Below are 23,390 nucleotides of genomic sequence, written 5' to 3'. Positions count from 1 at the left end.
GGTATATATCCAAAAGACTATAAATTGTTCTATAAGGACACATGCACATGAATGTTCATTGCAGCACTGTTTACAATAGCAAAGACCTGGAACCAACCCAAATACCCATCGATGATAGACTGGACTGGGAAAATGTGACACATATACACCATGGAATATTATGCAGCAATCAGAAATGATGAGTTCGTGTCATTTGTAGGGACATGGATGAATCTGGAGAACATCATTCTCAGCAAACTGACACAAGAGCAGAAAATGAAACACTGCATATTCTCACTCTTGGGCGGGTGATGAAAAATGAGAACATGACACAGGGAGGGGAGTACTAAACACTGGGGTCTATTGGGGGGAAAAGGGGAGGGCCAGCGGGGGGGGAGTTGGGGAGGGATAGCCTGGGGAGAAATGCCAAATGTGGGTGAAGGGGAGAAAGGAAGCAAAACACACTGCCATATGTGTACCTATGCAACTGTCTTGCATGTTCTGCACATGTACCCCAAAACCTAAAATGCAATAAAAAATTTAAAAAAATAAATAAAATAAATGTGTACAATTTGAGTATCCCCAATGCTCAAAGGAAATGCTCAATAGAGCATTTTTTATTTTGAATGTTGGGATTTGTGATGCTCAACTGGTATAATGCAAATATTACAAAATCCTAAAAAATTTTGAAATTTGAAAAATGTCTGATCCCAAATATTTAGGCTAAATGATACTCAACCAGTATTATTTGTATAATTTTTTAAGTTAAAAAGTCAATGCAGGACTATTACTGGGATAGAAGAAAGGGAGATGAAAATGTGCTGCCAGCCTTGGAGGGACCGTGAAATAAGTGGTTTGGGAAAGACAGAAGTATTCATATCGTAAGTTTTATGTAGTTTGATTCACAGGCTCTCTCTGCCAATAATGGCAAAGTGCAATTACTTGGTTTTCATCTAGCTTTTGGCTAAAAACAGATTAATAACAACTGACTTTTATAGTAGCACATTCTGTTTGAAATAAGGACCTATATGGATGGAATTCCATTTAAACTATAATCTAGTTGTAAAATATGTTTGGCACTTTTCATTTTAAACATAGCACTTTTTTTTCTACTAAAATCAAATCTTGTTCTGAGCATTTGAGCTGCTTGTTGCTAAGAACTTGGGAGGCAACATTTCTACCATGTGGACATATTTTTAATCATCTAAGATTTGAATTTTGCATTATTCATTTCTCAGAAGTTTGGGTTGTGTGTAGCTTTGTCGGGTAAAACAATTTAGCTTTGCTTCTAACACATACTTTAACATTTTCTACGAGGGCCCCTGCATGATCTGACCCCTGTCCTCTATAGCCTCCCCGCATACCCCTTAACCCACTGTATCCCACTGCTACGATCCTTAAATCCATCATCTACTTCCTCCCTCAGTACCTTTGTTCATACTCTTCCTTATACATGACAGTGCTGTTCCTGCCCTCCCTCTTCACCCAATATAGACACTTAAACTTTAGCTGACTAATTCCTACCCATCCATTAAATGTGTTACCTCTTCAGGTCACAGCAGTTATGGAGCTATTCACGGTCTGGGCACCTCAGCCCTGCAATCTTGGATTTTCCCTCTACAGTCCCCTTGGGTCAATTTCCTGCTACCAATAAATTGCCTTATCCTCCATTCTTTATCTTTTTTTTTTCTCAGCCTCATAGTTTTTCCTATGTAACAGTTCACTATCTCAACTTCAACTTACTCCAGTCCGTTATTCTGTGTCCTGGGCTCTCTTTCTTACCATTTAAATTAATTCATTTCACACTGGGGAAGAGCATAACCAGTGGGGATTACAATATTCATATTTGCAGTGTCTAGGGAATAATTCCCTATGGGTAGCATTTGGACTACTCAAAGGACAATCACATTTCGTCACTTCCAAGTTCAGAGTTTTGAGTGAAGTGGGGAAATGCACTGTAGCTCCTAGGTTTCAAAGGCAAAAAGAAAGAATTGTCCAATAAAGAAAAACTTATGAGATAGCCTTCCTTCTTATTTCTGCAATTTAAAGTCAGAAAGACTTTTTTTCAAATGGATTCATTCTGTTAGATTTTGCTAACATTTGGTAAATGTTATAAAATTCTATTTTAAGCACCTAGTCTTAAGCCTGGGTCACATCCATTGTACAAGATGGGGAAATTTTAGCAGTGTCAGCTCGGTGGGCAATGATGTCGAGCCACTTTGATGTTCTTTTTCTCACCTCATAAAAGCTCAAATGCTGCATTAGAAGCAACCTGTCAGAGATGTTAGTAATGAAATATATCAGGTATGTGCATAATTCAAAATTTCAATATTTTATTAATATTGAAAACTTTTTAGACATTAAAAATGTTTTAATTATTACTATGAAAAAGAAATAATGCCAAATATTATCAAAATAGTACTAAATCCCTAGTCAGAATAGATAGCTATTTATTTTCATAGAAAACCCCAACGGAAGCATTTGATTATGAGGTCAAAATGTACATGTAATTTCTTTTTAGGTACAAATAATAACTAAGTTAATGTCTTCAGAAGTAATTAATTTTGTGGTAAACAAATATTCTCATAATTACTATAGCCTAAACTATTCTTAAAACTGAAATGAGCCAGGCACAATGGCTCATGCCTGTAATCGCAGCACTTTGGGAGTCCACAGTGGGTGGATGACCTGAGGTCAGGAGTTCAAGACTAGCCTGACCAACATAGAGAAACCTGTCTCTACTAAAAATTCAAAAATTAGCCAGACATGGTGGCGCATGCTTGGAATCCCAGCTACTCAGGAGGCTGAGACAGGAGAACCACTTGAACCCGGGAGGCGCAGGGTGTGGTGAGCCAAGATTGCACCATTGCATTCCAGCCTGGGCAACAAGAGTGAAACTCCATCTCAAAATAAAAAACAACAACAACAAAAAAAAACGAAACTGAAATGACTGGATATTGAAAAGACAACTCAGTAATTTATTCTGCTTCAAACTCATTTCTAAGAATGTCAGTGGTCATTGTATTGTTTTGCAAAAACCGTATTTCTTGTTTTCTGGATAATTTGGAATTATTATATTTTAAAATAATTATTTGTAGCACAATAAATTATTTCATCTTTTATTTATTTATTTTTGAGATAGAGTCTCACTCTGTCACCCAGGCTGGAGTGCGTGGCACAATCTTGGCTCACTGTAGCCTCTGCCTCCCAGTTTCAAGAAATTCTCCTGCCTCAGCCTCCTGAGTAGCTGAGATTACAGGCGTGTGCCACCACACTTGGCTAATTTTTGCATTCTTAGTAGAGACGGGGTTTCACCATGTTGCCCAGGCTGATCTTGAACCCTTGACCTCAGGTGATCCACCCACCTTGTCCTCCCAAAGTGCTGGAATTACAGGCATGAGCCGCCTCACTCAGCCAATCTCATCTTCATTAATGACTAAGGATAGAAATCCCAGGGCTCAAAATAATGGATTTTATTCTTAAACGTGTATTTAGTGACATTGATAAAACAAGATAGCTCATTTTCTGGATGATCACAATTTGGAGTGGTCCTCAAGGAAGAGAAATATTCACAGTCTTAACAATTAATATGTAATTGGAAAAGTTTGAGAGTTTCTTAATAAATTATGCATAAACTTACCATATGAACCAACAATTTTACACCTACATAGTTACCTCCCAAAAACGAAAACATATGTCCACACAAAGACTTGCACATGAAATTTTATAGTAGCGTTATTCATAGCTACAACTGGAAACAGTCCAAATATTCATCAAATATTTGGATTGAATAAACAAAGCATAATAAATTCATAAGATAAAATTCTATTTAGCAATTTAAAGGACTGAACCAGTGATAAAACATGGATGGATGACTCTCATAAAAATTATGCTGAGTAAAAGAAGCCAGGTGCAGAAGAGAACATGTCATACAAGTCCGTTTATATATAATTGCCAGAAAAGCCGAAAGTAGACCAGTGATTCCCTGGAGCTAAGGGTGGGAACAGAGAGATTTACTATAAATGGGTAAAAAGGAATGTTTTAGAGTAATAGAAATGTTCTGAAAATGGATTATAATAAATTTAGTAAATTCTATAAATTTAGCAACTGCTTTGAGTTTGAACTATAAAATCATTGAACTGTGTACTTACAATGGGAGAATTTTATGATACATAAATTATATCTCACTAAAGCTATTAAAAATTACATGTGACAATCACATAAATTTCTTCCATATGCCCATGAAAATATTTGTTCTCTTTTTTTTAATGTTCAAAGTGCAATTTGGGAGTCCTATGAAAAATAAATGATCTGAAAATTATTATCATGGTGTTTCCTTAAATTATTTTCTGATATATTTGGATTTTCTTGTCCTTTAATAGGAAAATAGTATTTTTTTTTCTGGATGAGATGTTAGAGATATTCTCGAATATTAGATTGAGAATGAATGTGGGATTCTTCAAAACATTTTACAGAGAAGAAAAATTAGCCTTACAGCAGACAGCTGACCTAAAGTCAAACACAATTAAAGACCAAGTTGATGCCAGAACCCCTCCCATTTCTTCCACAACATATTATTAATATGAGATGCCCGCTGTGGAGTTGAGAGCAAATGGCCTTTCTTAGAGCCTCCTGATGTCTCTTGGCCACTCAGCCTTAGTATCTGTGACCACTTGGCCACATTCTCTAGGGAGTTCAGCCATTTCCCTCTAGTCCATGGAATACTCTCAGTGCTGTGAAATCTCCGAATGATCAAGTATATAGCATCAGTACTGGGTATTTATGAACTAAACAAATTACAGATAATTCATGAAGATGCCAAATATCTAAACAAAGATGGTGACTAAGACCATTGGTTCCAGTTTCATCTCTTGTTTTTTATTTGCAAAACTTAAAAAAAAGCAGATTTAAGAAAGCTGTGTGATTTTTTGGCAATGTTTTTGCAAGATGGCAAATTTTTTATTTTTTTCAAGAGTATTTTCAATTTGCTTCCTGGAGCAATTTTTCACAGTGAAAATATGTAATTTTGTACATTCAGGATATTTTAATATTGGTAGAAGTAGCATTTTCTGCCTTGTCCTGTAAAGAATCACTGTGATCAAACTCTATTTGGTCAGTGGAATTTAATGAGCGCCCAAATTGGAGTTATCAAGAGAAGAAAAGAAAAAGAAGTATCAGTCCTTTTGGAAAAAGAATAGTGGATCACGCCTGTAATCCCAGCACTTTGGGAGGCTGAGGCAGGCGGATCACCTGAGGTCAGCAGTTCAAGACCAGCCTGACCAACATGGAGAAACCCTGTCTCTACTTAAAATACTAAAACTTAGCTAGGTGTGGTGGTGCATGCCTGTAATCCCAGCTGCTCAGAAGGCTGAGGCAGGAGAATTGCTTGAATCAGGGAGACACGGGTTGCCCGGAGCCAGGATCACTCTGTTGCACTCCAGTCTATGTGACAAGAGCAAAACTCCGTCTCAAAAAAAAAAAAAAAAAGAGCAACGGATCTCAAACTTGAGTATGCATCAGAATATTCATAAAGCTTGTCGAAACACAGATTGCTGCCCCCAGAGTTTCTAGTTCAACAGGTCTGGGGTGGGGTCTGTGAAGCTGTAGTTCTCACAAGTTCCCAGATGATGCTGATTCTCTAATTGGGAGACCACATTTTCGGAGCCCTGGAATGGAGCCTAGCCCATCTTCCATCAAGAGCACTTCATACCATCACTTCTTACTTTAAAGAGCAAGAGAATGTAAGCAAATCATCTCCATGAATTTTCATAAAAATAAGCAAAGAACAAAAAGCAGGGAAATGAGTCTTGTTAACGTCCTTAGCCTACTGGGTTTCTTTTCTATGTATGAAAAAACAGTAATAACTAAGAATCTACCATTTTTACACAGTGGTACAGAAAAATTATTACAAAATAAACTTTGACACTTGTAGTTTCCTCCTTTCTTCCCTACCTGCTTTTGATGTACCTATTCTCATGGGATAAAAACGATTTTCGTGACTAAGCAAAACTAAAGGGATGTTTTCTATATATATTCTTTCTTCCACCCCTTCAATCAGGTTCAGAATCCCTCAACTGTAGCCTCGTTTTACTAATTGTACTAATCATGCTACACTGAAACAACTGACTTACTCGTCTACCCAATTTACTAGGATGCCCAGTCTTTGCGATCAGACATATCATATTTGAATATGTATCACTAATGCCTACTACCTGGTAGTTAATGAATGGAACAAAATAAAAAGATAAGTAAAAATATTTTGCCCCAAGGTAAACGTAAATTTTATTTAGTTTTTTGGTCAGTTGAAGTTAACCATGTCACCGTCCCACTTCCCTTACAGCAAATACCTATATAAGGTCATTGATTGTGTGAGGTTGCCTCTCCCACCTTCCCCTTCCAAAAAAAACCCTAGCTCACTTCAAACTTTAAAGAGTAATTTTAGCATGATCAGATTGAGGGAATGTGTGCAATTGACACCTGTGTATGTCTCAGGTTGAGGTGTCTTCTTAAGAATGAGAGACTGTTGACTTAGAAGGTGGTCTTTGAAAGTAATTTTCCTACTTGGCTGTTGGTTGGGTTACAAAGTAGGTAATGTAGTTATTGGTCCTTTGGTAAAACTATTAACTTGCCAAATGGTCCTGCAATGTCAACATTGGCAGGTTCGGTCTGTCTCATTCAGTCACCCAAATTCACCAGACAGTGAAGTATTGGCCTGAGGAATCAGAGCACTGGGAATTCTGACCAAGGTGGAAACTGTGGTTGTTTTAGCTGAATTGGAACTCACTTGTGCAAACAGCTGGGCAAACAGATATAAAGTGCCCCATTAGGAAGAGAAGATTTTCCCCCTTAGACTTTTTGTAAAGTGACATTTCTTTCTAAATTAAAAAGTAATCATCCTCTGGGGATTTGGTGACCATAATCTCCTAATAAAAAGCTCACTAAATGACTCCTAAGAATTATGACTCTCTGGGTATTGTTCGGGTGTGGCTTTATGAAGGGAGCTCTCCAGGTGAACTGAGACTTCTCATTTCCTGAACTCTGAGAACACATGTTGCATGTGGCAGCATGTCTTCCAGCTGGCAGACTTACAACAAGGCATCCTGGAGAGGGAACGTGCTGTTCTGCCTGCCCTGGAGCAGAGATCATGGAATGCTGTCATTTGAGCTTCTTCCTAACATATGATCATGCATAAGTAAAGTCAAGTTCTGATTTTTTTAAAAGGCCCCCATTCCCTGGCACGGGGACAGCTATCTATGTGGCTTATGTACTTTTACCCCACTTTTATTCTGTACATGTTTTTTAATGTAATTATTCTTTGGATTTATACAAATCTTTGTTTAGTGATTTGAATCAGAATTTTTGTCTTGTTTTCTGATTTGTGTTTATAGAATATAAATAGGGATGCCTTCTGTCCGCCTCTAATTCTGTGTACTGTTCATTTACGTTTCCTAAAAGCCCAGAATCTCTTTTCCTCTATATTCTTATTTAAATTCTTCTATATTCTTATCTAAATTCTTATTTAAATATATATATATATTTATAACCTCATCATATGGATTTTATATATATATGTGTGTATGTATGTGTACATATATATGTATGTGTATATATATTATACATATATAATAGTTGTGTATAATGAAGTAATTTCATTTGTAAATGAGGGAGTACAGTGTCTAAAGTGCTTGTAGCTGGCTTCCTATCTAGCCCACACCAAGCATCCTACTACTGGTAGCCCTAAGTACCAGGAACATCAGAATTAGGAGGCAGGGATGATAAGAATGAAAGGCATGCAGTAAGAAGGGCAAGTTGGGTGGGGTGGCTTGAAGCCTATGAGGAAAGGTCAGGATGACAGGTTGGTTACCCTCATCCAACCTTTCATCTGTGTAAGTAGCAACTATTTTTGCATAACATTTGTGGAAGTGTACAGCCACAAATAAAAGATGGTTTGAATGGTGCCATAATAAAGATGATAAAATAGATAAAGATAAAATAAAGACGATAAAAAGATGGTTTGAATGGTGCCATAATAAAGATGATAAAATTAAAGATAAAGATAAATAAAATAGATAAAGATGATAAAAAGACGGTTTGAATGAGTTTTGCACTGAATAATCTGAACAACTGTCAGCACCATCCCTCTTTCTGGAAGACATGTTATAGAGTAGCTACGTGGTCACTGCCCACAAGTTCTATGTAGGTGCTCGGGAATTCCCTACTGGGACTGAGTGAAACTCCATTCCCAGAGAGTTGGGAAGAGAGTGATGGAGAATCTTGGATTTTGAGAAGAGATTCCAGCGTGGAGATCCAGAGAGCCAGGATAGTAAGAGATATAAGGAATTGGTAGTTGGAGTATAAGAACTTAAAATTTGGAAAGGATTTGCCTAACAATTATTCTGTGTTTCTTCAGTATTACAATTCTGCAAACACACCCACATGCACAGGCACACGCACGTGCACACACACATGCGCCCCCCCCTTACAACATTCTCCACTACCTGACCACCAAAGCAATTTAATTCTCTCTGCCTACTTTGTTTTTTTCATGCCACCATGCCACTGCAGAAGGGGCCATGACTTGGTTCATCTCTACAACCACCTTAGGCAGCTCTCCTTCTGATGGGAGGTCATTTAAGCATCTTGCCTTTTCAGCACTGGTGAAAGCAGTTTTAAAACTGTCTAATATGACTTAATTGATAACATCATTTAATTCTCCTTAAAGTATTTAGCTGGAGCTGCCTTGCTTTTTTGTTATGAAAATTCCCACTAGTATCACCGATCTTCAGCTTGTCTTTGATAAGAAAAAGTCATTTTATGGACTAACACATATGAATACACGTTTTTATATAAGGATCAGGAACAATTGAAGATACTTGTATAATTGCCTCTGACCACTCTCTTCACAGTGACTCTTCACTGTCACAGGAAAGTTACTGAAACTCCACGGTTTTTTCCATCTAATACGTTTCCTTGGATCTTGGGGGCAGGACAAAGAATCATTTGAACAGAAAGCCTATGCTATGTGATCCCTTTTCGACTACCTAAGAACTAAAAAAAAAAAAATGTTAAATTATTGCTAATCCCTACGTTTGCTTATTTGGTTTTTTTGACTTTTAGGTTCAGGGTACATGTGCAGGTTTGTTATACAGGGAAACTCGTGTCACGGGGGTTTGTTGTACCGATTAATTTGTCACCCGGGTACTAAGCCTAGTACCAGATGGTTACTTTTTCTGATCCTCTCCCTCCTCCCACCCTCCTCCTTCAACTAGGCCCTAGTGCGTGTTGTTCCCTCTTCACGTCCATATCTAGTCATCATTCAGCCCCCACTTATAAGTGAGAACATGTGGTATTGGGTTTTCTGTTCTTGTGTTAGTTTATCAAGGATAATGGCCTCCAGCTCCATCTGTGTTCCCACAACGGGCTTTCTCTTGTTCTTTTTTAAGATTATGGTTGTATATCGTAGCATTAAAGTTTAATTTAATACAATTTATGTCATCTACTATTAGTTTTGGAAACTTCTGACCGTAATTGCCCTCCTTGTACATAAACTTGAGATGTGACATCTTGACAGCTCCTTAACAAGCTGATGTGACTGTAAAGGCATCAGAATGTTTTCTCCTTGTAATCCCCTGTCAAAGAGGAGCATGGACTACGTTTGAAACTGAGCATTGTCAGTTCTTGTAGCATAATAATTCCTGAATAGGTCTTGGTAACTTTGTATATGTACCACATATTGAGTGGTGAATAGTAATTTTAGACACTGCTAAAACTAATTCTGCCAGTGCTGTAAGATGCTTGAATGACCTTCCATCAGGAGAGTCTGTATAGGAAGGTTACGGAGATGAAGAAAGTCACAGCCCATTCTACAGTAGAGAAATGGCATGCCAGACAAGAGATTCAACTATGTTGTGTATGTAGGTAATTTGTTCTGTTTTATTGCTGAGCTGTATCTCATTGTGTGGATGAGCTATAAATATTTATCTGTTCAACTGTTGATGGACATTTGTTTATTTCTAGTTTGCCACTGCTTTAAATACTTTCATACAAGTTTTTGCACAGACGTGTGTCTTTTCTCCTGACTAAATACCTAGGAATGAAATGGATAGGTTATTAGCTAACTGGCAAGCAGTTTCCCCAAGTGGTTATATTGTTTAAAATTTACACCCAAAATGTATGAGAGTTCCAGATGTACTACATTTTGCCTGACACTTGGGATTGACAGTCTTTTTAATTTCAGCCATTCTTATGTGTAATATTTCACTGTGGTTTTAATTTGCCTTTCCCTAATGACTCATGATATTAACCAAAAGTTGGTAAACTATGACCTGCAGGCCAAATCCAGCCCACTGCTGATTTGTATAAATATCACACTATTGGAACTTAGCCATGTCCATTTGTTTGTATGAGTCTATAGCTGCTTATGTGCTGCAATGGCAGGGTTGAATGGTTGTGGTCCAGAACATCTGTCCTGAAAAGCCTAAAATCTTTACTGTCCGACCCCATACAGACAGCATCTGCCACACCCAGATGTTGAGTATCCTTTTATGTGCTTCTTAGCTATCCTAAATCTCCTTTCATGAGGAATCTATTTAAATATTTTGCCACTTTTTTCATGTTTTTTTCTTCTTATAGAATAGAAAGAATTCTTTTCTGTATATAAATACAAATCCTTCAATTGATATGTGTATTGCAAATATTTTCTTCCAATGGGCAGCTTGCCCTTTCTTTTCCTTGTTAGTTCTTTTAAAATTCAAAACTTTAAAAACATGACCTAGTCCAATTCATCAGTTTCTAAAATCTGTGCTTCGTATGCCATATTTCGACTGCCAGGAATTGGCTTTATTATTTTGGTATCTTAGAAGATTTGATTTTGTATAATGAAGTAAGTAGCTAGTAAGTATAGAAGTTTGTACTGTAAGAGAAAATTGTGCAATGAAAGAACACACTATGGATAAGAATAGGGTTATGTGTTTAATCCTAAAACGATGTGATTATTTTATTGATGTCAGTAGTGTAGGTATTCTTTGACTTAGCATCTACTTCCATACCTGATCTCTTTTAAGTCCAAACATGCTATTTAAAATAATCCCGATTTCCTTTTTAGAGTCTGCCACATCGAAAACATAAAAGCTGATAGTGATTGATGCTACACTAATAAGTATTATTTACTTTTAGGAGAGTGCTTCATATTTTGCAGCTTTTCTCTTAAAGTAATTTTGTCATCTTGACCAACTTGTTATCAACAATTTAAACCACATTCTGAAGTATTTTGGAGAATGTAAGATAACCTTATGAAAGATTAGATATGAAAGAATTTCTTCTACTAAATGGATTATAGTGATGATTCCTTTCTCTCATGTCAGCAACTGGATGTCCACAATAGTTTAGCTTGTCTCACTAAGTACCATGTATGAGGGCTGTGTTCCCTAATTGCTCCCTGTTAGTGCTATGTGTCTTTTTGGTAGAATGATTTATATTCTTTTGGGTGTATACTCAGTAACAGGATTGCTAGGTTGAATGACAGTTCTGCTTTAAGTTCTTTGAAGAATCTCCAAACTGCTTTCCACATGGCTGAACTAATTTACATTCCCACTAGCAGTGTGTAAACATACCCTTTTCTCCACAATCTCACCAGCATCTGTTATCTTCCGACTTTTTAATAATAGCCATTCCGATCGTGTGAGATGATGTCTCAGAGTGGTTTTGATGTGCATTTCTGTAATGATTAGTGATGTTGGGAACTTTTACATATGCTTGCTGGCCACATGAATGTCTTCTTTTGGGAGGTGTCTGTTCCTGTTCTTTGCCCATTTTAAAAAATGAGGTTCTTTGTTTTTCTGCTTGTTGATTTGTTCAAGATCCGTATAGATTCTGGATATTAGACCTTCGTCAGATGAGTAGTTTGCAAATACTTTCTCCCAATCTATAGGCTGTCAGTTTACTCTTTTGATAGTTTCATTTGCTGTGAAGAAGGTCTTTAGTTTAATTAGGTCCCAATTCTCCATTTTTGTTTTCCTTTGGGACACTTTGTCATGAAATCTTTGCAAAAGCCTATGTCCAGAGTGATATTCACTAGATTTTCTTCTGGAGTTTTTATAGTTTTAAGTTATACATTTGTCCTTAATCCATCTTGAGTTAATTTTTATTATGGTGAAAAAGTATTTATGGTGAAAGGAAGGGATCCAGTTTCAATCTTCTGCATATGGCTATCCATCATCCCAGCACCATTTATTGAATAGGGAGTCATTTCCCTATTGCTTGTTTTTGTTGGCTTTAATGAAAATCAGATAGTTGTAGGTGTGTGGCCTTATTTCTGGGCTCTCTAACCTGCTATATTGACCTATGTGTCTGTTTGTTACAAGTGCCATGCTGTTTTGGTTACTGTGGTGCTGTCATATAGTTTGAAGGCAGGTAGTTTGATGCCTTTAGCCTTTGTTCTTTTCATTTAGAGTTGCTTTGGCTACTTGGGCTCTTTTGTGGTGCCATATGAATTTTAGAATAGCTTTTTCTAGTTCTATGAAAAAAATCTCATTAGCAGTTTGATAGGAAGAACATCAAATCTATAAATTGCTGTGGGCAGTATGGCCATTTCACCAATATTGATTCTTCCTCCATGAGCATGAAATGTTTTCCATTTGTTTGTGTCATCTCTGATTTCTTTAAGCAGTGTTTTGTAACTCTTGTTGTAGAGATCTTTTACCTCTGTGGTTAGCTGTATTCCTAGGTAGTTTATTCTTTTTGTGGCTATTGTGAATGGGATTGTATTCTTGATTTGGCCCTTCATTTGGACATTACTGATGTATAAAATTGCTACTAATTTTTGTACATTGATTTTGTATCCTGAAACTTTGCTGAAGTTATTTATCATTTCTAGGACCCTTGGGCAGAGACTACAGGGTATTCTAGGTACAGAATTATATCATCTTCAGAGAAATAGTTTGACTTCCTCTCTTCCTATTTGTATGTCTTTTACTTCTTTCTCTTTCCTGATTGCTCTGGCTAAGACTTCCAGTACTATATTGAATATGAATGGTGAGAGTACGCATCCCTGTCTTGTGCCAGATCTCAGAGAAAATGCCTCCAGCTTTTGAATATTCAGCATCATGTTGGCTGTGGATTTGTCATAGATGGCTCTTATTATTTTCAGCTATGTTTCTTGAATGCCTAGTTTGTTGAGGATTTTTAACATGAAGGGATGTTGAATTTTATATCAAACGCCTTTTCTGCATCTATTGAGATGATCGTGCAGTTTTTGTTTTTAGTTCTGTTTAGGTGATGAATCACATTTATTAATTTGCATATGTTAAGCCAACCTTACGTCTCAGAAATAAAGCCTACTTGATCATGGCAAATTAGCTTTCTGATGTGCAGCTGCATTGATTTGCTAGTATTTTGTTGAGGATTTTTGCATCTATGTTCATCAGAGATGTTGGCCTGAAGTTTTCGTTTTTCATTTTGTCTCTCCCAGGTTTAAAATGATGCTAGCCTCATAGAATGAGTTACAGAGGAGACCCTCCTCCTCAATTTTTTTTGAAATAATTTCAGTATTGGTACCAGCTCCTTTTTTCAGGTTGAATTTGGCTGCGAAATTCTCCGGCTCAGGGCCTTTTCAGGTTGTAGGCTTTTTGATACTGATTCAATTTTGGAACTCATTAATCTACTCTGGATTTCAATTTCTCCCTGGTTCGATCTTGGGAGGTTGTATGGTTCCAGGAATTTATCCGTTTCTGCTGGGTTTGTGTGCATAGAGGTATTTATAATAGCCCCTTAGGGTTTTTTGTATTTCTGTGGGGTCAGTGGTAATGTCACCTTTGTCACTTCTGAGAAAGACTTTTTTTAAAGAATTTCATAACATTCTTTGAAATATTAACAGATACTCTAAGGTGTTGCAAACAGAGGATTAGAAACCACCATTGTAGATATAAGATTCTACTTTGCAAATATGCTATTTTTGTCTAAGGCCTACTGATGTTACTTTCTCAAAATATACACATTCTTTTTTTATTTTTTCTCACTCCTGTTGACATAGACTTTGTTCCTCATATAAGGTGCAATAAAACATTCTTCTATTTGGCTTATTTCTCTATATTCCGGAGCTCTTCTGATGACATATATACCATTTTACTTATAGATGTTATACTAATTAACTAATTTGTATCATGTCAAATTATTTTCTACAATCTCTACCTTATGGCTCAGGACATACAAATAGGAAGAGAGGAAGTCAAACTAATCTCTACCAGAGGTCTTTATACTAACAGTTGAAAGATAACTGTCATTATATATCTGGTATTCCAAACTATTAAACCAGAATCACTCACACTGGAAACAAATGTATTATCAAAGATTAAATGTTAGTGTAGAATATACATAGACATAACCCAAATCATTGGAGAAAGTGTCCAAGAGTGTAAATTTCATTTAATATTCATCTAAACATTCATTCAAAGAAACACTTGAACTTACTTATACTGAAGGTAGAAAAACAACTTGCTTAAAGTTTTTGCTACACGAAAAAGGGTCAATTTGGTAATAACTGAGTGAGTCAAGGCATGTAGAGAAGGCAAACTGAAGATGGAGAGAATCCACACTGGGTGGACAAGCTGCAAAGGTGTAGGGCCAGAGCCTCATAGGCATTGTAGAAAGTGAGAGGATTAGAGAAATCAAAAACAAATGAGAAGTGTTGAAAAGTAATAAGAGAGGAAGTACTGTGTGGTAAGATAATGAAGACATTTGAGTTACTAGCTCTAAAAAAAGGAACTCAGGTAGCAGTCTTAAATTTAAGTTTGTGATGCTGTATTGAGGTGAGATTTGTCTGTGTGTATTGTTCTTTTTCAGAGCATTTTAAGTTTAGCTCAAGAGAGTAGTATGAATTGGAATTTTAGAAAAAGTAGAATAGCTAAATGCCAATTCATTAGAATAGTTATATAATGTTGATGTATTTATGGATAAACCTTGTTAGCAAAAGGGAGAGAGACGGGAGTCAAGAAAAATCCTGTGCACAGGAGGTGGATTACTTACACTTTGTTTGGAAAAACGAGACAGCCTTCCTTGTTCTCATTTGATGTAGCCATCATTTCCACTTTCCCAGGGGAGAAATAATGTGGTTCATCAGACCAAAATCCATGAGCAGAGGTCTAACGTGATGATGATCCTGTGACTCTTGGCTCCTGCCAAATATGAGTGCAATCTAATTGCACTAAGATTTGTTCAACGCTCCTTCCCAACTAAGTGTTGGAAATAAGCTAGCTGTGCTTGGATTCATTGTGAGACTTGATAGCCTTCTAGGGTAGCAGAATACGTGTTTGATTTACGTTGGTTCCATTTTATTGAGCAGGATGGAGTAACTCTAGAGTTCATCTAGGCAAATTATTAACAAGGGAAAAAATTGGCTTTGACAAAATCCTTGTTTTGTTTGAAGTATAAATCATCTTATCAAAACCTGGCGAAGCTCGAACAAAACACTAGCAGTTGGCACCAACTTGAGCATTATGATCCGTGGTGTGGCCACTCCTTACCATTTTGGACAATGACTAAGTTCTCAATGAGGAAAGCAGTGCAGTGCAGCCCAGTGAGTACCCAAGATCCAGTTTTGACCCTACTTTTAACATGCTGGGTGCCTCAATTTCCTCATTTGGAGGAATGGTACTAGATTATTTGTAAGGTCCCTTTTCGATTTTGGATAGGCCACTCAGTATCTCTGGGTATTAATTTTGCTACAGCATAACAATAGCCGTCTGAGGTTCAAGAAGTTTATAAAAATTTCATCAAGTTCTTGGAAAGTAAAAAGTACTCTGCACATACATGGAAACTATAACCTTAGCTGTTGAGTATGAATAATCCCCACAACCTGGTATCCAAGAAAGGGTATTTTTCTTTTTCCAAAGGCCTAATTGAATCATTTTCTGTGGTTATATTGAGGTTGTGCAGGCTGATTTTGGCTGGTGCAGAATAAATTGAGTGTGATGATGTTGGGGAGCACATGCTGTACAAAAGTGATGTATTTTGTACAGTGTAAGTCCTTGTATTTGTACAATTTAAGTCTTTGATTAATGGGAAATAAAATGTAAATTATTTAGTTGGTAAATGCAGTCTTTTCAACAGTCAAAATATTTTTTAAATATTAAATCTTTGAGGAATATGGAAATAACATAATTCAGGTTCACAATCCTTTATCTAAAACCCCTGGGGCCAGACATGTTTTGGAATTCAGAAATTTGGAGAGGAGGGTTAGAACAGAACTAGGATGCCAAGACTACATATTACATAACTTCTTTAATGGGGTCTTGATCAACACCATTTAACTGAACAAATTTCTCCAATGAAACACACAAACAGTCACCCTAGTGGATGAAAGAAAGATTGAATAGCCTCATGATGGTTCTGACTGGGATGTGTAGCCAGATGAGTTTGAAACAAATTTACAAAAAAAAAAAAAAAAAGGAAAAAACAAACTACAAAGTTTTTTGATTTCTGAATCATGGGTAAAGGATCGTGGACCTGTATTACTAATCATTTGTTGAGCAATTGCTATGTGCCAGCTTTAAGGTAGTGCCATTTACATTAACTGACTGATATGGTTTGGCTCTATGTACCCACCCAAATCTCATGTTGAATTGTAATCCCCAATGTTGGAGGTCAGCCTGGTGGGAGGTGATTGGATCACAAGAGTGGTTTCTAATGGTTTAGCACCCTCTCCCTAGTGCTGTCTTGTGATAGAGTTATCAGATCTGGTTGTTTACAAGTGTGTGGCCCCTTCCCCTTCTCTCTCATCCTCCTGCTCTGGCCACGTAAGACTTACCTGCTTTCCTTTTGCCTTCTGCCATGAAAGTTTCCCATGGCCTCCCCAGCCATGCTTCCTGTACAATCTTAGGAACCTTGAGCCAATTAAACCTCTTTTATTTATAAATTATCCAGTTTCAGGTATTTCTTTATAGCAGTGTAACAGACTAATACGCTAACCTTTGTAAATAACTCAGCAAGAAGTTAAATGTTATATATCACTTAGAAACTAGGAAGATAAGGCAGGAATATCTTCAGTGGGTTGTCAGGGTCACAGAAGTGGGGTTTGAAACCGGTTCCTTCTGGTTCCAAAGGCAAAAGACAATGTTTCCTCACCACTGGGTCAAGACCTTTGGTTAGTGTGATTATTTGCCTCTGTTGCCTTAGCACTTAAAAAAAAAAGTCCTGAGAATTTGATTAAGATCTCTTTTCTCATCCTTGACGGTCTCTCTGGGAAAGTTTATACAATGATCACTTATAAGTTAATGACACCCAGATGGGTCTGCACCCCCATCCTGAGTATCACATTTAGAAATCCGACTCGCTACTGGACATCTCCATGTACTTCCTGATGTACTCTCAATGGAACTAATCATTTTTCTCCTCAACCCTTCTCTGCCTTCCAGCATTGCCTATTCTACTATCTCAGTTACCCCTAAGACAAAAACTTTTTTTCTTTTTTTTTTTTTTTTTAATTTTTTATTGGATTTTAGGTTTTGGGGTACATGAGCAGAGCATGCAAGACAATTGCGTAGATACACACATGGCTGTGTGCTTTGCTTTGCTTTTCCCCTTCACCCACATTTGGTATTTCTCCCCAGGCTATCCCTCCCCACCTTCCCCTCCCACTGGCCCTTCCCTTTTCCCCCCAATAGACCCCAGTGTTTAGTACTCCCCTTTCTGTGAAAAATCTGGAGACAAAAACTTTTTTTCTTCTCTCCCTTTCCAACTCTGTCTATGACTAAGACCTGTGGGTGTGGCACTGGAAATCCTCGTAGAGGAGACTGGGTGCTTTTGCGCTGTAGTAATTCAATTTTACCAATGAGAAAACTCAGGTTCTTTCTGCATACCCAGACAGTGCATATAAAGCAAAGGTTCTGACCAACTTTGACTAGCCAAAATAGTCCAAATCCCATCTACCTGCCCAATGATAAACTACTAAGTATTGAACTGTAAGATACGCTTTTTTTTTTTTTTTTTTGAGACGCAGTTTTGCTCTTGTTACCCAGGCTGGAGTGCAATGGCGCGATCTCGGCTCACCGCAACCTCCGCCTCCTGGGTTCAGGCAATTCTCCTGCCTCAGCCTCCTGAGTAGCTGGGATTACAGGCACGCGCCACCATGCCCAGCTAATTTTTTGTATTTTTAGTAGAGACGGGGTTTCACGATGTTGACCAGGATGGTCTCGATCCACCTGCTCCGGCCTCCCAAAGTGACCTCGTGATCCACCTGCTCCGGCCTCCCAAAGTGCTGGGATTACAGGCTTGAGCCACCGCGCCCGGCCCATGACACACTTTTTATTCTAGGCTGCTCTATGTTGTTAAGCTTCATTTGAGGCATTTGGGTGCGTGTGCTGTGATACTGAGTAGCAAACTAGACAACATGGTTTCCAAGAACAATGCTCTAGCCTCCCACACTTGATGGGAATTTGGGTAGGATGATAAAAAGGGGAAGTAACAGCCATGATGTTTTCATTCCCATCACTAGGTAAAAGGCCAAGCCTGAAAGTGCACATCAATACCACAAGTGACTCCATCTTCTTGAAGTTCCTGCGTCCAAGTCCAAATGTAAAGCTTGAAGGTCTTCTCCTGGGATACGGCAGCAATGTATCACCAAACCAATACTTTCCCCTCCCCGCGGAAGGGAAGTTCACCGAGGCCATAGTGGGTAAGGTGTTTGGGTATCGGGCTGGGAAGGCAAGGAGGTAAGAGGTGGTGGCTGGAACATGATCTACAAATCTTGATGTTAAGAACTATTTCTTCTACCTCCTTAGCTTAATCAAATGGCAGCATTACAAGTCATCTTCATAAGTCTTGTAACTCATAGCATAATTCTTTACATTAAAAATTATTTCATCCAGAAACAGTCATATTCATTGTCCCTGGTCATATACCTTAAAAATTCATAAGGAAAAAAATAACTGAAATGTCTGGGATTAAATCTCTGTAACATATTTTACGTGTACTAGTTTTCCTTCCTGCTGTATCTTACCATCTTTTGATAGATTACATCTCCAGTGTTTTGAGTGTCTTTTCATGAAAAGCTACATTTTTAAAAAAGGAAGTGTATTATATTTTTAAAAACATAGAGTATTTCAAAGAAAATTATTAAAGTTTTTGTATGTATTATACAATTTTATATTTCTTCAAAAATGTTTTAAATCATGTTAAAATGTAAATTGAGAATGTGGGTCACTTTTGAGTCTTCTCCAGAAAAATTATTTGCAAATAAAACCATTTAAGAATAATTTTTTTTTTTAAGCTGGGCACAATGGCTCACATCTGTAATCACAGTACTTTGGGAGGCTGAGGTGGGTGGATCACTCGAGCTCAGGAATTCTAGACCAGCCTGGGCAACATGACAAAATCCCCTCTCTACAAAAAATGCAAAGCTAGGCGTAGTGGTTCACGCCTTGTAGTCCCTGCTACCTGTGAGGCTAAAGTGGGAGGATCTCTAGAGCCCAAGGAGGTTGAGGCTACAGTGAGCCATGATAGGAACACTGCACTCCAGCTTGGGCAATGGAGTGAGACTCTGTCTGAAAAATAAATAAATAAATAGATAGATAATTTTGAAAAGGATCTTCTATTGTTGTGAATGCTCTTAAAGCCTTTCTGAATAGTCTAATATGAGGTTTATATTTTGTTTCACATCTAAAATTATTGCTTAGGAGCTTTCCGGTGAGTTTCAGACGTGTTACCCTATAAATTCAATTACTTTATATCAGCTCTGATAATCTGCAGGGAATGTTGAAGATGAATCTTTTTGTCCTGTAGGCTCTTGTTTCTCATAGAGAAGACTCGGTTGGACTTCAAAATCAGGCAATAGAATAATATTGTTAATTAAGTGTCTAGACTAGATTTTACATAAGACAATCACTTTAAAGTAAACCTACTAGTTTGTTACCAAAAACCTGAGAATTAAGCATTTCTGACAAATGTAATAACACTAATCTTGACCACAAAACCCACAAAGAATCTCCACTCTATTCACTCTTTACTATGAAAAGTGACTGGAAGCGGTGTGTTTGCCCCACACACATAGAAACAGAGGCCTTATTACCCCCTTTTTTAAAATCATTGAGTATTAGGAGTAATATTTAATTTATGATAGTTTTTTTTTGTTATATAAATTGAAAATTTGGTCAGTTGTAAGCTCTTTTTCCATATGAGGTGAAAAGTGTTCAGTCTTAAAGTAATAGTCAAAGTATCACTGATAAAAAAATATGTTCAGAAAACTACAGAAAGTTTGTTGCACAGATATTTTAACCTTTCACTGTTTCTATGATGACAGTTGATTAAATGGACTAGGGACACTTTTATTTATTTATTATTGTGTTCATTCTTTAAAGATTTGTTATCATGGGAAATTTCAGACAACTCAGGAAAGAGTATTAAAATGAACCCTCATATGTCAGCATGCAGTTTGAATATGTATCGCTGTTTTGCTAACCTTGTTCCGTGTATTCTTTCATACATACTATATTCATTGCTTAACCAGTATTTAATGCATAACTAGGTATCACATTTCTTGATCTAAAAATGTTTCAGTATGCATCTCTAACAGATAAGAAATATTTTTAATAACACTATGCCTTTATCACATTCTAACAATAATGCCATAATGTCATTTTATACCCTAGTCCATATGTACATTTCTCTGGTGATCTTCAAATGTCTTTTTAGAGTTGGTTTGTATGAATCAGGATCCAAACAGGCCTATATGACACATTTGATTTTGCCTTTTAAGTGTCTTTTATTCTGTAACAATCCTCTTACCTTCTCTTTTTAAATGTCATTGATTTCTAGAGAAATTGGGTCATTTATGACAGAGAATGTTCATATTCTGTGTGACAGAATATGGAACTGGTTGCTTCCATTCTGTATTTTTGCACCTCCTCTATCCCCTGTGGATCCTATGAAGATGTATTTAGATCTAGAGGCCGTATTAGCTTTGAATTTGGGGGAAAGGGGAAATGTGGTACTTTATAGGTGGTATTATGTATTTCCTAATGAATCACAAAAGGAGGTGCATCATGGCTGCCTGCCCCATTTAGTAATCCTAAGACTGGTGATTAAGTGGTCTCAGCCTTGTCTCTCACAATAAAATTCTCCATCAAATTTATCTAATGGTTTTAGCATCTGTTGATCATTGCCCATATCTATTATTTCATTCAGGAGTTATATAATAGCAATTTTCTCATTCTGTTATTCTTTCTGCCTATTTTAGCCAATGACAAAGAAGAAATTTCTCTCATCTACTTATTTCCCATATATATTGGTTTTATTATGTTGGTGCAAAAGTTATTGCAGTTTTGCCATAAATTTTCACTGTTAAAAGTTCATGTCCTGCGTATTTCCAAAGATGATCAGCATTTGTTGGTTTTTCTTTAGGGACAATAAGAATGCATTGATTTTTATATATCTAATGGGTTTTTATCAATATATCACCTATCTATGCCTTATGATTCCTTTGGTCTAGCTTGAATATGCTTGGTTATTTACTTTGGTTAACTATAATACTGAAAACTTCTTAAAGGCAAACTTATGTCTTATTCCTTGGTTATTTGTATCAAGATAATTTACAGTGAATAAATTGGCACTAAACATTTGTGCCACAGAATTGAATAGACTTCAGTCTGTAGAGAATATTTAGGCTGGAGGAGGACATGAGAGATTGTTTAATCTAAGTTCCATCATCAGGCAAGTAGCTATTTAAGTAATTTAAGGCAGATAAAATAGGTCACTGTGCATCTCAAAGAACCTAGGGGCAAACATTCCATAACTCCTAGAAGGCTATTCCAATTAGTATTTTAAAAACTCTTACCTCGTATTGTAGATCAATATTCTTTTTATTAATCCCCTTTCTCTTCTAGTAGTCTAGTGGAAACGGAAAAACATTCCTCGTACATATTTCCTTTTCCATTTTTCTTTAAGCCAAGGAATGAGTGTGCTTCTGCTTTTATTACTTCAGAAATGAACTTTTGTTCCAAGTTTAATGTTAGTTTTTGGTTGTTTAAATTGGTTATTTATAGTCTTCTGTGACTATGTTTGCATTAGTTGCTCCTAATTGATTAAGCAGCCATAAATTAGTTCCTGATGCTGCTAAAACAAATTAATACAAATTCAGTGGCTCAAACATTACAACTTTATTATCTTGCAGTTATAGGTCAGAAATCCAACATGGGTCTCACTGAGCTAAAATCAAGGTGTGGGCAGAGCTGCATTCCTTTCTGGAGGCTCTAGGGGCAGAATCTGGTTTTTTGTCTTTTCCAGCTTTTAGAGGCTACTGCATTCCTCACCTTGAAGTTAACAACAGTGGGTCACACCCTTCTCTCACATGACATGACATGACATCACATCACATCACATCAATCCCATCACATCACATCAATCCCATCCCATCACATCACATCAATCCCATCCCATCCCATCACATCACATCAATCACATCAATCATGTCCCATCCCATCACATCAATCACATCAATCCCATCAATCCCATCCCATCACATCACATCAATCCCATCCCATCCCATCCCATCACATCACATCAATCACATCAATCATGTCCCATCCCATCACATCAATCACATCAATCCCATCAATCCCATCCCATCACATCACATCAATCCCATCACATCACATCAATCCCATCCCATCCCGTCACATCACATCACATCACATCACATCACATCCCATCACATCAATCACATCACATCACATCACATCACATCACATCACATCACATCACATCACATCACATCACATCACATCAATCACATCACATCCCATCCCATCAATCACATCACATCACCCTGGCCTCCTTTCCTGCTTTCCTCTCTACTTTTATGGACCCTTGTGATTGTAGTAAACTCATCTGGATAATCCAAAATACTTTGCCTATTTTAAAATCAGCCGATTAGCAATAGTAATTCTGTCTGCAACCTCAATTCTCCCTTGTCATGCAACCTCACATCTTCACAGGTTCTGCGGATTAGGAGGTAAGCAAGCTTTGTGGGGGGCATTATTCTGTCTGCTACAAGCTGTTTAACATTTACACCTCTATTTGATTCCCTTTCTGATATTAGTTTACTGTGTGATAAATCTCAACTATGCTCATCTGTAGCAGGTGTATTTTTCACAGACAGGCTGCGGGCGGTTTAGTGTACTTATAAAGTGATGAATTAAAGTCCCTTGAGTACAAAGTGCTATAAAAAGAAAAGAATTTTTATTACTTTATGGAAAAAAAAACAGCATCACTTTCAGCTCCCGCTCTTACTTTCTTTTGCAATAAGGTAGTAGCATGTTTTTCAGTTGCATGGAACTATACCCAAACACAGTAAGTTACCCTCAGTTTCAAAATATTAAGTATCATCTCATCTGACACATTTAATAATGTTTACCATCATTTTT

At 37.2% G+C, this 23,390-nt stretch overlaps 1 protein-coding gene across 33 annotated transcripts in view; it reads left to right on the top strand.

Annotated features, from left to right (window-relative positions):
* The window catches only part of ABI3BP (ABI family member 3 binding protein), a 263,790-nt gene that overhangs the window by 54,371 nt on the left and 186,029 nt on the right, over positions 1-23,390 (top strand). For all 33 annotated transcript variants that reach the window (XM_035274239.3, XM_054246102.2, XM_078352229.1 and 30 more), the window contains exon 2: positions 18,467-18,646. In XM_035274239.3, the coding sequence (XP_035130130.3) occupies positions 18,467-18,646 (180 nt within the window). The remainder of the gene's footprint in view (positions 1-18,466; positions 18,647-23,390) is intronic.

This window comes from Callithrix jacchus, chromosome 15, assembly GCF_049354715.1.
Source record: "Callithrix jacchus isolate 240 chromosome 15, calJac240_pri, whole genome shotgun sequence".
NCBI classification, from domain to species: Eukaryota; Metazoa; Chordata; class Mammalia; order Primates; family Cebidae; genus Callithrix; species Callithrix jacchus.
The sequence above is the reverse complement of the archived record's forward strand: the minus strand, read 5'-3'. Positions and strand labels throughout refer to the sequence as shown.